This window comes from Chiloscyllium plagiosum, chromosome 28 (assembly GCF_004010195.1).
Source record: "Chiloscyllium plagiosum isolate BGI_BamShark_2017 chromosome 28, ASM401019v2, whole genome shotgun sequence".
In the NCBI taxonomy this organism is placed as follows: Eukaryota; Metazoa; Chordata; class Chondrichthyes; order Orectolobiformes; family Hemiscylliidae; genus Chiloscyllium; species Chiloscyllium plagiosum.
Window position 1 is genome coordinate 5,434,825 of NC_057737.1, and position 13,226 is coordinate 5,448,050.

At 38.5% G+C, this 13,226-nt stretch overlaps 1 protein-coding gene across 2 annotated transcripts in view; it reads right to left on the reverse strand.

Moving 5' to 3' along the window:
* The window catches only part of LOC122563897, a 79,112-nt gene extending 66,553 nt beyond the window's left edge, over positions 1-12,559 (reverse strand). For both annotated transcript variants that reach the window (XM_043718113.1, XM_043718114.1), the window contains exons 1-6: positions 12,013-12,559; positions 11,726-11,887; positions 8,255-8,370; positions 4,998-5,041; positions 1,483-1,586; positions 556-727 (exon numbers count right to left, since the gene is read on the reverse strand). In XM_043718113.1, coding sequence (XP_043574048.1) covers positions 556-727; positions 1,483-1,586; positions 4,998-5,041; positions 8,255-8,370; positions 11,726-11,887; positions 12,013-12,033 — 619 coding nt within the window. In that variant the 5' untranslated portion in view covers positions 12,034-12,559. The remainder of the gene's footprint in view (positions 1-555; positions 728-1,482; positions 1,587-4,997; positions 5,042-8,254; positions 8,371-11,725; positions 11,888-12,012) is intronic.
* Between the last annotated feature and the right edge of the window lie 667 nt (positions 12,560-13,226).

Here is a 13,226-nt window from a genome sequence, read left to right on the forward strand (position 1 = left end):
CATCTTCCGCCTCGGAACACTTCAACTCCAGGGCACCAATATGGACTTCAACAGTTTCCTCATTATTTCCCCTCCCACCTCACCCCAGTTCCAAACTTCCAGCTCAGCACTGTCCCCATGACTTGTCCTACCTGCCTATCTTCTTCTCCACCTATCCACTCCGCCCTCTTCCCTGGCCTATCACCTTCATCCCCTTCCCCACTCACCTATTGTACTCTATGCTACTTTCTCCCCACCCCCCCCCTCCTCTCATTTATCTCTCCACCCTTCAGGCAGAATGCTTGCATTCCTGATGAAGGGCTTGTGCCCGAAATGTCGATTTTACTGCTCCTCGGATGCTGCCTGAACTGCTGTGCTTTTCCAGCACCTCTAATCCAGAATTCCACAAATAGAAAGCAACAGTTCTCAAGGGCAACTGAAGAATGGCTATAAATGCTTGTCTTCTCAGTGATACTTACTTCCCAAAGAATGATTCAATTAAAAAATTAGAATACAGGGAAGCAACAGAAGGCATGTTTTCTTGTTACCAAAAGACTATTTACATACAACTCCTACCTTCAAAGTTGAGAGCAATTTCACTCATTGTTGTCTCCTTGGGTGTTCTTTCTTCATTCATATTCAGGAGAGTTGGTTTACAAAGAGAGGTCTTTGAGTGCAACATCAAGTTGCCATAGAATACAGAAACATTTAACTTCACATCAAGGGGATTAAAGTCCTTCCACCACACCTAAGGAGAAAGATAAACACTGCGTCTGAAAAAACTACAGCACCCCACACTCTAGAATGTTAAGTAATGTGCAAGTATAAAATAAATCAAACATCATTACATTAAATGCATAAATTGAAAAAGCCTAAAATTGCTTAGAGAGACAGCAAGATAAATCAGAAGATAGCGGGAGGAATTTCTTGAGTAGAGCCTTACAAAACAGCTGCAAAGATCAGAAAAATGTAGACATGCTGTTCATAATTTTCTATCTTTTAAAATTAACAGATGGGAAATCTTGGCTAGCATAACCATCAGTTCCCAAAATGCATCTCCATTGGTTGACTTTTGCATTGGTAGCACACATTCAGGAAATTAGCATTAACTTTCAGATGATACATAGAGGCTACGTAAGATTCACAAATGCATTACTCAAGTTATAATTTTGTATCCTACTGCACAGTGATTATAGTTTTCACACTAATTGCAACTCATTATGACTATTAATATAGAATAATTAAATGTTCAAGCTAGAAAAGAGGAATATTTTGTTGAAGTGGGGGCTAGATGAACAAATGGCTAAATTAATCCTTTAGGTATATCCCAATTCTTCCTGTTCAAAGGGAACACAGTTACAAATCAACTAATGCAACAGGACGTTGTTTTTTCTGTGTTGTATGAATCTATGACTCTATGTTGTGATGAACCATATTAGTCCTTTTTTCCTTGTTTCAGTTCTAAAACGTATGACATGTTTATTTGGATATGAGATTAATTACCTCTGACATGGATTTCAACAAAATTAGTTTCACTGAAATATTCTTTAGTCCAAAAGGAAGGATCTCACCAACAGTGCTTTTAAGATTTGTGTCATTGATGATACCTAAATACAAGCAAAACAAACAGTAACTGAGGTAGTAAATATTTTGAAAATAAAGTCAGCTTCAATATAAGCAATGTTTAATACCACCAAAATGTAAGCAACCTGTAATAAGAGATAGCAAGCACAAGGGAACAGTATAGCACATGCAAGGAAGAATTTATTGACTTCACACCACTTCAAAGTGGTACAATGCAGACTTCCTCAGGGACAGACAGCCTGTGGGCCACTATATTTGTTGCTGCTTCATTGCTATCATAAAGGAATGCCCTGCAGTCACAAAGATAGCAGCCTTCCACCTTCCAGCCAACTGCAGTCTGTGTAGTGGTTAATGCAAACAAACTTTTCATTACTGATTTAAACATTAATTCTAACACAAGTTCAAGAATTAAAGCATACCCTCTCATAATGAAATAATAAAAGCCTGTGCTTATGATTTTGCCAATCCATTAAGTTGCTGATTTCAGCTATTTGTGTAAGGATGTTTAACAAATCGGGGATGATTTTAAAAAATTCTTTCGTGTGATGTGGGCATTACTTGCAAACATACAATTTAAAGGAAAAAACAGTATATGCTGTAAATTTGAAATAAAGTCTGAAAATACGGTAAATATTTAGCAGGTCTGGGAAAATCTGTGGAGAGAGAAATAAAGTTAAAATTTCAAGTTGAACATGACTGCAGTACCAAAGATGATACAAGACCTGCTGTGAATTTCCAGCAGAGTGTTTCTCATTTTAAGCTAGGAATTGTTGCCCATCCCTCATAGTCCTTGAAAAAGACACCCGATTTCCTTCTCTATACTACACAAGTGAATCAGATGGATTTTTAAAATAATCAAACTTGTCAAATAAGCCACTAGAGTACTGAAATTCTGAACAAATGTCTGATAAAATACATTTATGCAGAGGAACCTCGATTATCCAAATATCAATTATCCGAATTTTGGATTATCCAAAGGAGATCTCAAGGTCCTGATAGAAAAATCATATCAAAGAATTGTTTCAACCCTGATCGTGTCTTTTGTTTAAGGTACAATGATTAAAAACGAACTCGACTCACAGAAATGCTGGAGTTGAGGGTGAGGTTGGGGGCGGACAGGGTTGGGGGCAGACGGGGTTGGGCGGCGGATGGGGGTGGCGGACAGGTTTGGGGGGGTGGGGTTTGTGGAGGGTGGGGGCAAGGGCTCACGTGCAGTGTGCTGCTGCCTAGTCTCCTGAACGGGGAGCAGATTTAACAGAAAACTCCGAGCCCCAGAGGAAATCAATTAACCGAATAATCAATTATCCGAACGAAATAGTGCCCGCCCATCTCGTTCGGATAATCGAGGTTCCTCTATACTATGAAATTTCTCATTTTGTCTCAGGCATGGGAAACTCTAATGTAGCCCTTAATTCTACTTCTCTTGGTTCTGTTTGGCCTTGGCCCAAATTTTTGACCCAAGTTTATGACTAAACTGGCCCTTTCTGACCAATCATACAATTTGTACAAGTGTTATGAATGTGCTTCCTAAGTTTAGCTGAACACAACACTATTTAGATATGCAATAAAGTTGCACAGTCCTTCAAATAACCTTATTGCTGAAAGGTTGTTGGTTTATCTTTCCTTTCAAATGGTATGTCTTTACATTAATAAAGTCCATCCAGCATTTCAAAAGCTGATATTTATTTGTCTATATCAGTCAATGGAACTTGCCAAGATCCCTTCAGAAAATGGAATCATGGTATCTGATATGAATCTGCCTTTGTAACTATACTGAGTTTGTGATAATCTGTACACAATTGTTGTGAACCATCTGGTTTTGGTAACATCACAATAAATGAGATACTGTGATTTGGTTCAATAATGTCATTGTCCATTGAACTTGATGTCTTCCCTCACTTAGGCTAACTTCTCTGGTTTGTGTTTTAAGTGTGTTGTTTTATGTATGATGTATCTTCTACACCATACATGGCTAAAACGTTTTCCACAGTCTATTTACACAAATAAACTTAGGAGTCTGTAATACTTTTCATAAATCATCTTGATTATTTTCTAAAATATAGCATAATATTCTTACTTTTCAATCACCTTCATGTAAGCCAATTTGTTACTGGAGAATTGACCTTAAAATTTTAAATTTCTGATTTATTCTTGAATTGTTTGGATATTTTTCATATCATTCCCTATTTCTTTTATCAGTCTAACTATACCTCTGTCCCAAATATTCTACCAATTAGCCTGGTCCAAGATCACCACCCTGCTGAGTGTCACCTCCATGGTCTGGAGGAATGGCTAGCAATATTGTGAAGAGGTCAATGACATTTTCTGCTCCATCAGGGTAGGTGCCACACCCTTCTCTCGGCTGGTCCACACTCACTGCACCCACCTCCCTCCAAGCTCATGCTCTGTCATTCTCAGTATTGCCTGCAACATCTCCCCTCACTTGCTCTCACTCCCTGCATAACCTTGAGCTGTGTACTCAGTCCCTCTGAAAAACTCTGTCCTCTATCTAAACCAGCACCCAGTTTCACCTCACTCAATCCTTCCATTCTCTCATTTCAAGAGAAGATAACCCACAAGAGGATAACAAGAGCTGGATGAGTGGAGGGGTGCCCAATATTTGAGTCCTCAACCCTTATGAGGAGAGAAGACCAGGGATCCCTCATGTGGGGATGCTGAAACGTTTGTGCATTGCTAAATGTATAAAGACCACTCTTCATTCTATTACAACTCTCACAGTTACCCTGCTGTTAGTACCATTCATTGCATATCACTTCTAACCACTGGCTGTGATGACGTCTCTCCCTTTTGTCTTGTGAGTACTGCTGGCTTGTCCATGATCTTCAAGGAGAAATGGCCAGCTCTCTCAGAAGCCATCTCCTTGACTTCTGAGGATGAGAATACTGAGGCATTCAAAGCAGCATCAACAAGCCTGTCTCCTGCAACCCCACCAGCTCAGATACTGACACTTCAGTGGGAACAACACATTGAGAAAACTTGGGAGCACATCCTGGTGAGCACCTCACTGGGAGAGCTCTGCAGTTGACTAACAAAGAAATCTTCAAGCTGCTTGTACTCTGGGGACTGCCAGAGATCAGCCTCAGGCAAGAGAGGAGCCTGTGGTGTTGGAAATCAGGGACTTCATCCACATGGACAAAATGAGGAAGAGTAGCAGACTTGTTTGTAAGATACAATGGCCCTCATTGCACAGAGGCTGCAGTAGTGCAGCGTATCATACAATAAATTTCCAGACATCCTTTCGTCATTCACAAAACATATCTGAAATGAAACTGAAAACCTTGTCTTCCCTCTTCTTATCACACGATGTAGAAATACAAATGAAATATAAAGCTATACTTCCACTTTAGAACCCAAGTTTCCAAATAATAATATATTATAAGCCTTCATCACATTGTGAAAACAAATAATAGTACCTTTCAGTGAGCCATTGTTCTCTGTGAATATTCCATTCAGAGTCCTGTAGGTTAAAGGTTTCAATGTTTGCAATTAAAATTAACATCGCTTTAAGTAAAATTTAGGAGTAATTCTAAAGATCATTAAGCACTATCATGCTTGAAGATAAATAGACATGAAGATACTATTTAACTAGGTAGAATACAATGCATTCCAGTATGTACAGTTAGAATTATAATTGAGGTCCAGTGATGTGTTTGAAGCTACATAATTACAGAAGTATGCTGCCAGTTTCAGGTGGTTCCTGTCTGCGCTCCAAAGAGCAGGCCAAAGTGGCAGCATTCATGTGGATCACATCATTAAATCACCCAGCTTGTTTTAATGGATTTTCTGCCCAGTTTGGCCTAGGCAAGTAGACTTAAAACTGTTGAATGGCTAATGAGCTGAGTATTGGAACCAGTAGCAAGGCCCACTGGAGTCAAACAGCCTGCCAACGCTCACTGTCCTGGTCATCTGTGAGCATAACCATTCATATAAGACTGAAGAACTGAACTCTGACATATCTTTAAGTGTCAGTGCATCTTCCTGACCATCAATTTTGTATGTCAATCTTTCATGAGATGGCTGGGTATGGATGGATGGTGTGGGAGGGTATAATGTAATGGAGAGGCAGGGGTCAACAGCATATATTTACTGCTGAAAAACTCTGCTGCATCATCATTACCACAAACACGGGTAATTATTTTATAGATTATTTTAGAGGTACAATGTTCCAACATGCTTGAAGGACACAAAGGACCAGTAGTACCACAAACAGTCGTTTCTTTAGAGTGACACTTTTTATCAAAGTTAATGTTTTAAAAAAGACTTGTGTTTGGATAGCAGTTTATCAGTTCTCAGAAATATTTCAAAATATTCTGCACCCAATAGTGTCTACTATTCTAAAGGTAAATATGTTATTATCGCAGATAATGAATTTGCTGATAACTGGAGCTATTAATGTTCAGATTCAGCCTCCACCTTCTGAGCTCAAATGGAAGACCAAATATAAGTCAAATAGTTGACCAGCTTGGCTTGTTTCCACTTCGGTAGTTTCACTTTCTAGGTTGAGTTTCAAGTGACATTACCTTTCTTCTTTAGGATATTAGAATCATTTTGAATACAGCAGTACCTTTTCTCCTTTTGCATCACTAAACATGACCCAGCCTTTGGCAAAAATATATCAGGTTGTGAAAATTAGTGAGATGCATTTCTGAAAATTTCATTACATGGCTTTCCATCTCCAACTCCATGTCTACACATTTCTGAACTGTTCCTTTAGATAGTGAGTCACCCTCTCATTCCATGCATGAGGAAGACAGAAAATACTTCCATAACAAATAAGAAAAAGCAAGTGTGAAAGTAAATGAAAAAGAACACCATGTTTCTGTGATGCCCTATTACTTTTCTCCCAGATGTTGTTTGCAGCAGTTTCTAGGGCATTAATCTTTAATTTGGGAAATCCCTGGACCTTCCTGGAAAGGTGAAAATAATAATTAGACCTGATCTCTCTCAAACCTATAACATGGGTCTCAAGTGAGTAGACAGCAATAATCTCAATTATGTCCTTGTTTGAATGAAAACAATTACTGGCAAAGCATTTCATTATTTTGGTCTGAAATTATACACCATATGAATAGCTGAAGTTCATTACAAAATAGTGATCTCAGTATTGGGTTCCGATTTTGATGTTATTATGAATTGTGAGGATAAAATGTTTAAAAAAACTCTATAGCCCTTGAGTGAATCATCAAGAGGACTACAAACATCCAGGATTGTTCCACAGACTCACAATGAAAAAAATGATTTCCCAGAAGCTTCTGTGAGTAGCTTCAGGAAGAAAAATTAGAGGCATTAAAAGAAAGTTTTTTTTCATTTCTTTGAACTCTTTAACTTATTACCTATAAACATATTGGAGATAGGGGAAAAAGCAGTTTGACAGGCTGTGAAGAGGAGAAGTTGTTGAAGGCAGGACAGCATTCTGTCTGGATGTATCACTACCTGGTATGGCAACTGTACCATTCATGGTCGGAGACTGTTACAGAGAGTGGTGAACTTGGCCCAGACAATCACAAAGGCCAACCTCAAGCACAGTGGTACAGTGGTTAGCACTGCTACCTCACAGCGCCTGAGACCCGGGTTCAATTCTCACCTCAGTGTGGAGTTTGCACGTTCTCCCCGTGTCTGCGTGGGTTTCTTCCGGGTGCTCCGGTTTCCTCCCACAGTCCAAAGATGTGCAGGTCAGGTGAATTGGCCATGCTAAATTGCCCGTAGTGTTAGGTAAGGAGTAAATGTAGGGGTATGGGTGGGTTGTGCTTCGGCAGGTCGGTGTGGACTTGTTGGGCCGAAGGGCCTGTTTCCACACTGTAATGTAATCTAATCTATCAAACCCATCTACCAGGCACGGCTGTCAAGGAAAGGCTGCCAGCATTCTCAAAGATCCATCCTACCCTGACATTGTTTTTCTACAACCTCTACCATCGGGGAGAAGGTCCAGAAGCCTGAACACACGCACCAGCCGGTTTCGAAATAGTTTCTACCTTACTGTTGTCAGAATACTGAATGAACTCACAAACTCTTAACATTCGCCTGTACCTGTGTTTTGGTTTTGCCGCTGTTTACCTATTATTTAACTATGTGATCTGTCTGTATTGCTTGCAAGACAAAGCTTTTCATTGTGCCTCCTTACACATGACAATAAATTCAATTCAATTCAAAATCTAATCTGGTTAATAAAATTTAACAATTTCAGTTTTAAAATTAGCAGTTGATCTTGCATCAGTTGTCATTTGCAGAAGTGAGTTCTAAAATTTTACCATTCTTTGTATGAAGAAGTGTTTCCTAATTTCATTCCTGAAAGATCTGGCTCTAAAATTTAGAACACGTCCCTGTCCTACAAACCCCCGCTAACAAAAATAACTCCTCCTATTCTATTCTATTTCTTTGTAGATTAACCCTCTCCCTATTTTGTAATGATACATAAGATATTTTGATAACTAGCAGTAATATACATGGTTTTTAGTCTTGTGGAGACTGTAATTTTGTATCACAGCTCCTCTTTTGTCACAAAGATTATGAGGAAGTATGTATGTGCATACCATTAATTTTAAGGTGAGATGATGAATTTGTAACCTAGCCTTGCTGATGATCTCGAGCCAAGCAGTTCCCGACATAAAATACCACTGCCTTGATATTAGTTAACATCATGTGTCAGATACAAAAAACTGAAAATTCTTACCTCAATTTTCGTTGGTTCAATCCAGGGATATCAGTTGGTAGGCCACCTTGTTGCAAATGGATCCAAGATCTTTGAATATCTAATGTGTATAGGTGGCTGGCATGAACAAGGAATACCTTAGGAACAAAGCATTTTTAGTGACAACTGAATGTACATTGAACTGGTCTGGGACTGAGGCCTCTTCCCTACCTTACATTTGGGTAATTTATCTGCAATGATTATCCCTTTCTGCCAAATCTAAAGCCAAGGACACAGTCAAATCTCCTGACTCAACAGTTTAAGACAAGATATTCTCAATTCTGAACAACTAGCTTTGTTTCATTGTTACCACTGCTTGGATGTGCTTGCCAAAACGTTGTGGATTAATAATCCATATCCATTCAGTGCTCTCTGCTTGGTATGGTGTGGTATGGTGGGGACAGAGAAGTTCTCAGGTGAGAATCCTGCCACATTCTTTTCCCACTGCAATTAAGTCCACTCTTGTTCCCACACCAATTAAGAAAAATGAATGGATGATCTTTCTTCCTTGTTGCTGATTGAGGCCCTTAAGTGGGAGCTTAAAGTGGACTGTTGCTCATGAAGACTGGCTGACGCGTTCATCTCTTTAACCGTTATTTATAGAGTCATAGAGATGTATAGCATGGAAACTGACCCTTTGGTCCAACCTGTCCACGCCAACCAGATATCCCAACCCAATCTATTCCCACCTGCCAGCACCCGGCCCATATCCCTCCAAACCCTTCCTTTTCATATACCCATCCAAATCCCTCTTAAATATTGCAATTGTACCAGCCTCCACCACATCCTCTGGCAGCTCATTCCATACACGTACCACCATCTGCGTGAAAAAATTGCCCCTTAGGTCTCTTTTATATCTTTCTCCTCTCACCCTAAACCTATGCCCTCTCGTTCTGGACTCTCTGATACCAGGGAAAAGACTTTGTCTAAATATCCTTTCCGTGCCCCTCATAATTTTGTAAACCTCTATAAGGTCACGCTTCAGCCTCCGGCGCTCCAGGGAAAACAGCCCCAGCCTGTTCAGCCTCTCCCTGTAGCTCAAATCCTCCAACCTTGGCAACATCCTTGTAAATCTTTTCTTTAGTTATATAAATTACTCAATGTGCAGAGAACTCTGTGATACTTTAAGAAGATGCTTTATAAATTCTACTTTTCTTTCTTTCGATCACTGCTACAACCTTGCAGCAAGCATATTGATTTCTCAACACATACTTTGCATGATTATATTTGGGAATAATTAAAAGTTCCCATTACCAACCAAATCTGGCTACATGAGAGTGCTGGTAATGGAAATATTAGTAATTATTAGAGATAATTTTCTTTTGTCTATTTGGAAAGGAGCATTCCAAACACTAGGAAGATTTATGCTGGTCAGTATTTCTAATGAAACAATTAACACGTCCATAAGCATAGAAGGAAGCAGGCAGAATATCACATCACATGCTTCAGGGTGGTTTAAGAAAATACAAATCTGAAGATATTATTTGGTCCATCCTAGTCTATGTGACTACAGATCAACCTGTTCAGTAATATGAAGAGGGGAGACAGTTTGTTTATGGCTCCTTGATAATTGAATTAATTAAATAATTTACATTACCAAATCATTTAGTATCCTGACAAAAGATTCTTCAACATTTATCCCAAAGATTTATGAAAATCAAATACAGTATAGTATTGTAGTAATTTATATTGCTATATGAAAAAAATCAAGAATGATAAGTTGCTAAAGACAAAGGATTCTAACATATGAACCGATAAAGGTAATCATTCCAGTTGTACGAATAATGAAAAAGCTCTTCATGTTATTTTTAATTTGGAAACAGAAAGTCAACTGATTATCAATGTTTAAATTTGTAAAATTCTCAAATATAATTAAATCTGGACAAGCAAATCAAGGGTTATGGCGGGGACAGGCAAGAAACTAGCATTAATGCCACAAACAATTAACACTCTTCTTAGTGTCTAACAAAGATGAAGATGGTTCTACTTGTTGGAACTCAATCACCTCAGTCCAAGGAGATCACTGCAGGAGTACCTCATATTAGTGTAACAAAAATAGAAAGTGTTGGAGAAATTCAGCAGGTCTGGCATACCTTAAGAGAGGAGAACAGACTTAACATTTCAAGTCTAGTGACCCTTCATCAGAATATTCTGCCAATCCTTTATCCAGATTAATACACTAACTCCAACACCATAGCATTTTATCCTATTAAGATATTTTTTTCCCTGGTACCTTATCAACGTCTTTTGGGAGTCCAAGTATAATACTTCTTGTGGCTCCACTTTATCCATCCTGCTTGTTGACTCCTCAAAAAATTGTAATAAACTTATCAAGCATAATTATCCATTCATGGAGCCATGCTGACTGACTTGTTTATATTATGCTCCATTATTACACCCTTCATAATACTCTAACAGTCTCCAAATTCAATGTTAAGCCAGAGAAAGCTGTTTTTTTGGTATTTCTGTAGTTCTTTTCAATTCTTTGGAACTTTTCCTAACCTAATGATTCTTGGAAAATTCCTATCAGTGCTCCACTAACTCTGTAGCTACTTCCTTCAGTAATCTAATTTGTGGCTCTTCAGTTCCAGGTGACCTATTGACCTTTAGCCCCATTCATTTAGAGTCATAGAGATGTACAGTATGGAAACAGACCCTTCGGTCCAACCCGTCCATGCTGACCAGATATCCTAACCCAATCTAGTCCCACCTGCCAGCACCTGGACATTATCCCTCCAAACCCTTCCTATTCATATACCCACCTAACAATAGTTATTGTATTTATTCCATCCATACTTCTGCTTTTTTGTTTAGTGTATTTAAATTACTATTCATGAAGGCAGTTCATCACAAACATTTTCAGGACAAAGAGGAACGGGCAATGAATGTTAGTTTAACCAGTGATGACCACATCCCATTAACCAATCATTCATGGATGGTGTACTCCTGCTCCTATTTCTTTTGATTTTACGGTCCAATAAGTATCAAGGAGTTGCTTAAATCCGCAGATTATAATAAATTAAATGCAGATAATCACTTGAATAATATATTTACAAATATATTTTTAAATTTTCCCATTGCTTCCTTGCACCATAATTTATTAGTCATCCAAAAGCACTGAGCACAGCAATGACATCTGATGCGAAGAACCACGTTAATTTAGTGATTTTGTTTTTTTTTAATTGCAGCAATAATTTCTGGTCAAGATTTATTAACCTTTATTTGGACTGTGGTGATAAGTTCTTACTGTGGATATATCTAAATGATTACAATTAGAATAATGCAGTAACCTAAATCATGAATCAAATAAACAGCTGTTTCAATTTGGCAACTTTTCATTAAATTTTCATTGAGTAAACTCCAGGCCTTAAAGAGAGTCTCCTGGAATTACCACATGTTTGAGGAGGGTCTAAAGCATCTTTTAAAATGTTAGAACTATAGGTATTGTTCTACCTTTTTCAAACTTTGATGATCACTGGCCACCATCAAACACTCCTTCAGTAGCAGGAGGATGGCCAGGCAGAAATCCTCCATCACCTGAAGCTTCCAGTTTTGCATGAACAGCTGGTCCCAGATCAACAACACCGCTGGCAGATGCAAGATGCTGACAAAACCCTGTAACACAATGTTAAATGACATACAAAATATATTGCAGTTTCAGATCATCCACTGCCACCGTGGGTATGCTAACTACCCAATATCATATTGAGTCAAGTAGATCAGACAAATTCAAACCTTACTTTTTGCTGAGATTGTTGCATAGGAACAGGTGGAAGCCCCTCAAGCTGGTTCCACTAGTCAATGTCAACATGATCACGGCTAATCTGCAACCACTCCATATCCCCTCCTTAGCCCCTTAAAGCTTTGAGTAATAATCTTCTAAATTTTAGCCAATTTTGCATGTAGAAGTTCCCTAATCTCACTGCTAAAGCGATATGTTTTAGGTCATGTCCCATTATAAAAGACTGCCTAATCACAAGAAATAGTTTCTCTCCATTTACCCTAATTTTAATAAAATCGCGCTTCACCTCCTGAAATCCAGGGAATGCAACACTAGTCTGTATCATTATTATAGATTTAGGCATATTATTTTAATGAGAACATAAATAACTGCACAGAGGCTTGTATCACTTCACCAAATCATCCTTTATTCATATGTGTAAAGTCCTTAACTCCAGTTTTCTCAGAGTGATCAGAACCTCTGACACTCCTGTTTATATTCGTCAATGAGGGCTTCTAATTGGACAAGATTAACAGCCCCAATCAGGGAATTCATATTCTATGAGGTCCACCTGGATGACCTCATGACAATCACAACAGGGACAAGGTTAAAAATCACACAACACCAGGTTATAGTCCAACAGGTTTAATTGGAAGCACTAGCTTTCGGAGCACCGCTCCTTCATCAGGTGATAGTGGCGGACACAATTCTAAGGCACAGAATTTATAGCTAAAATTTACAGTGTGATGTAACTGAAATTATACATTGAAAAATACCTTGATTGTCTGTTGAGTCTTTCATCTGTTCGAATACCATGATAGTTTCACTTCTTTCATGTGTAAATCATGTGAAAGAAGTGAAACTATCATGGTATTCAAACAGATGAAAGACTCATCAGACAATCAAGGTATTTTTCAATGTATAATTTCAGTTACATCACACTGTAAATATTTGCAATAAATTCTGTGCCTTAGAATTGTGACCTCCACTATCACCTGATGAACGAGCGGCGCACTGAAAGCTAGTGTGCTTCCAATTAAACCTGTTGGACTACAACCCGATGTTGTGTGATTTTTAACTTTGTACACCCCAGTCCAACACCAGCATCTCCAAATCATGACTACAGGGACAAATTACATAAAGGATTCCACAAGTCTGAGTATGAATCCCAAAAGTTAACATGTAGGTATAGCATATGATTACAAAGATAAATAATTGTTTATTACAAAGGGG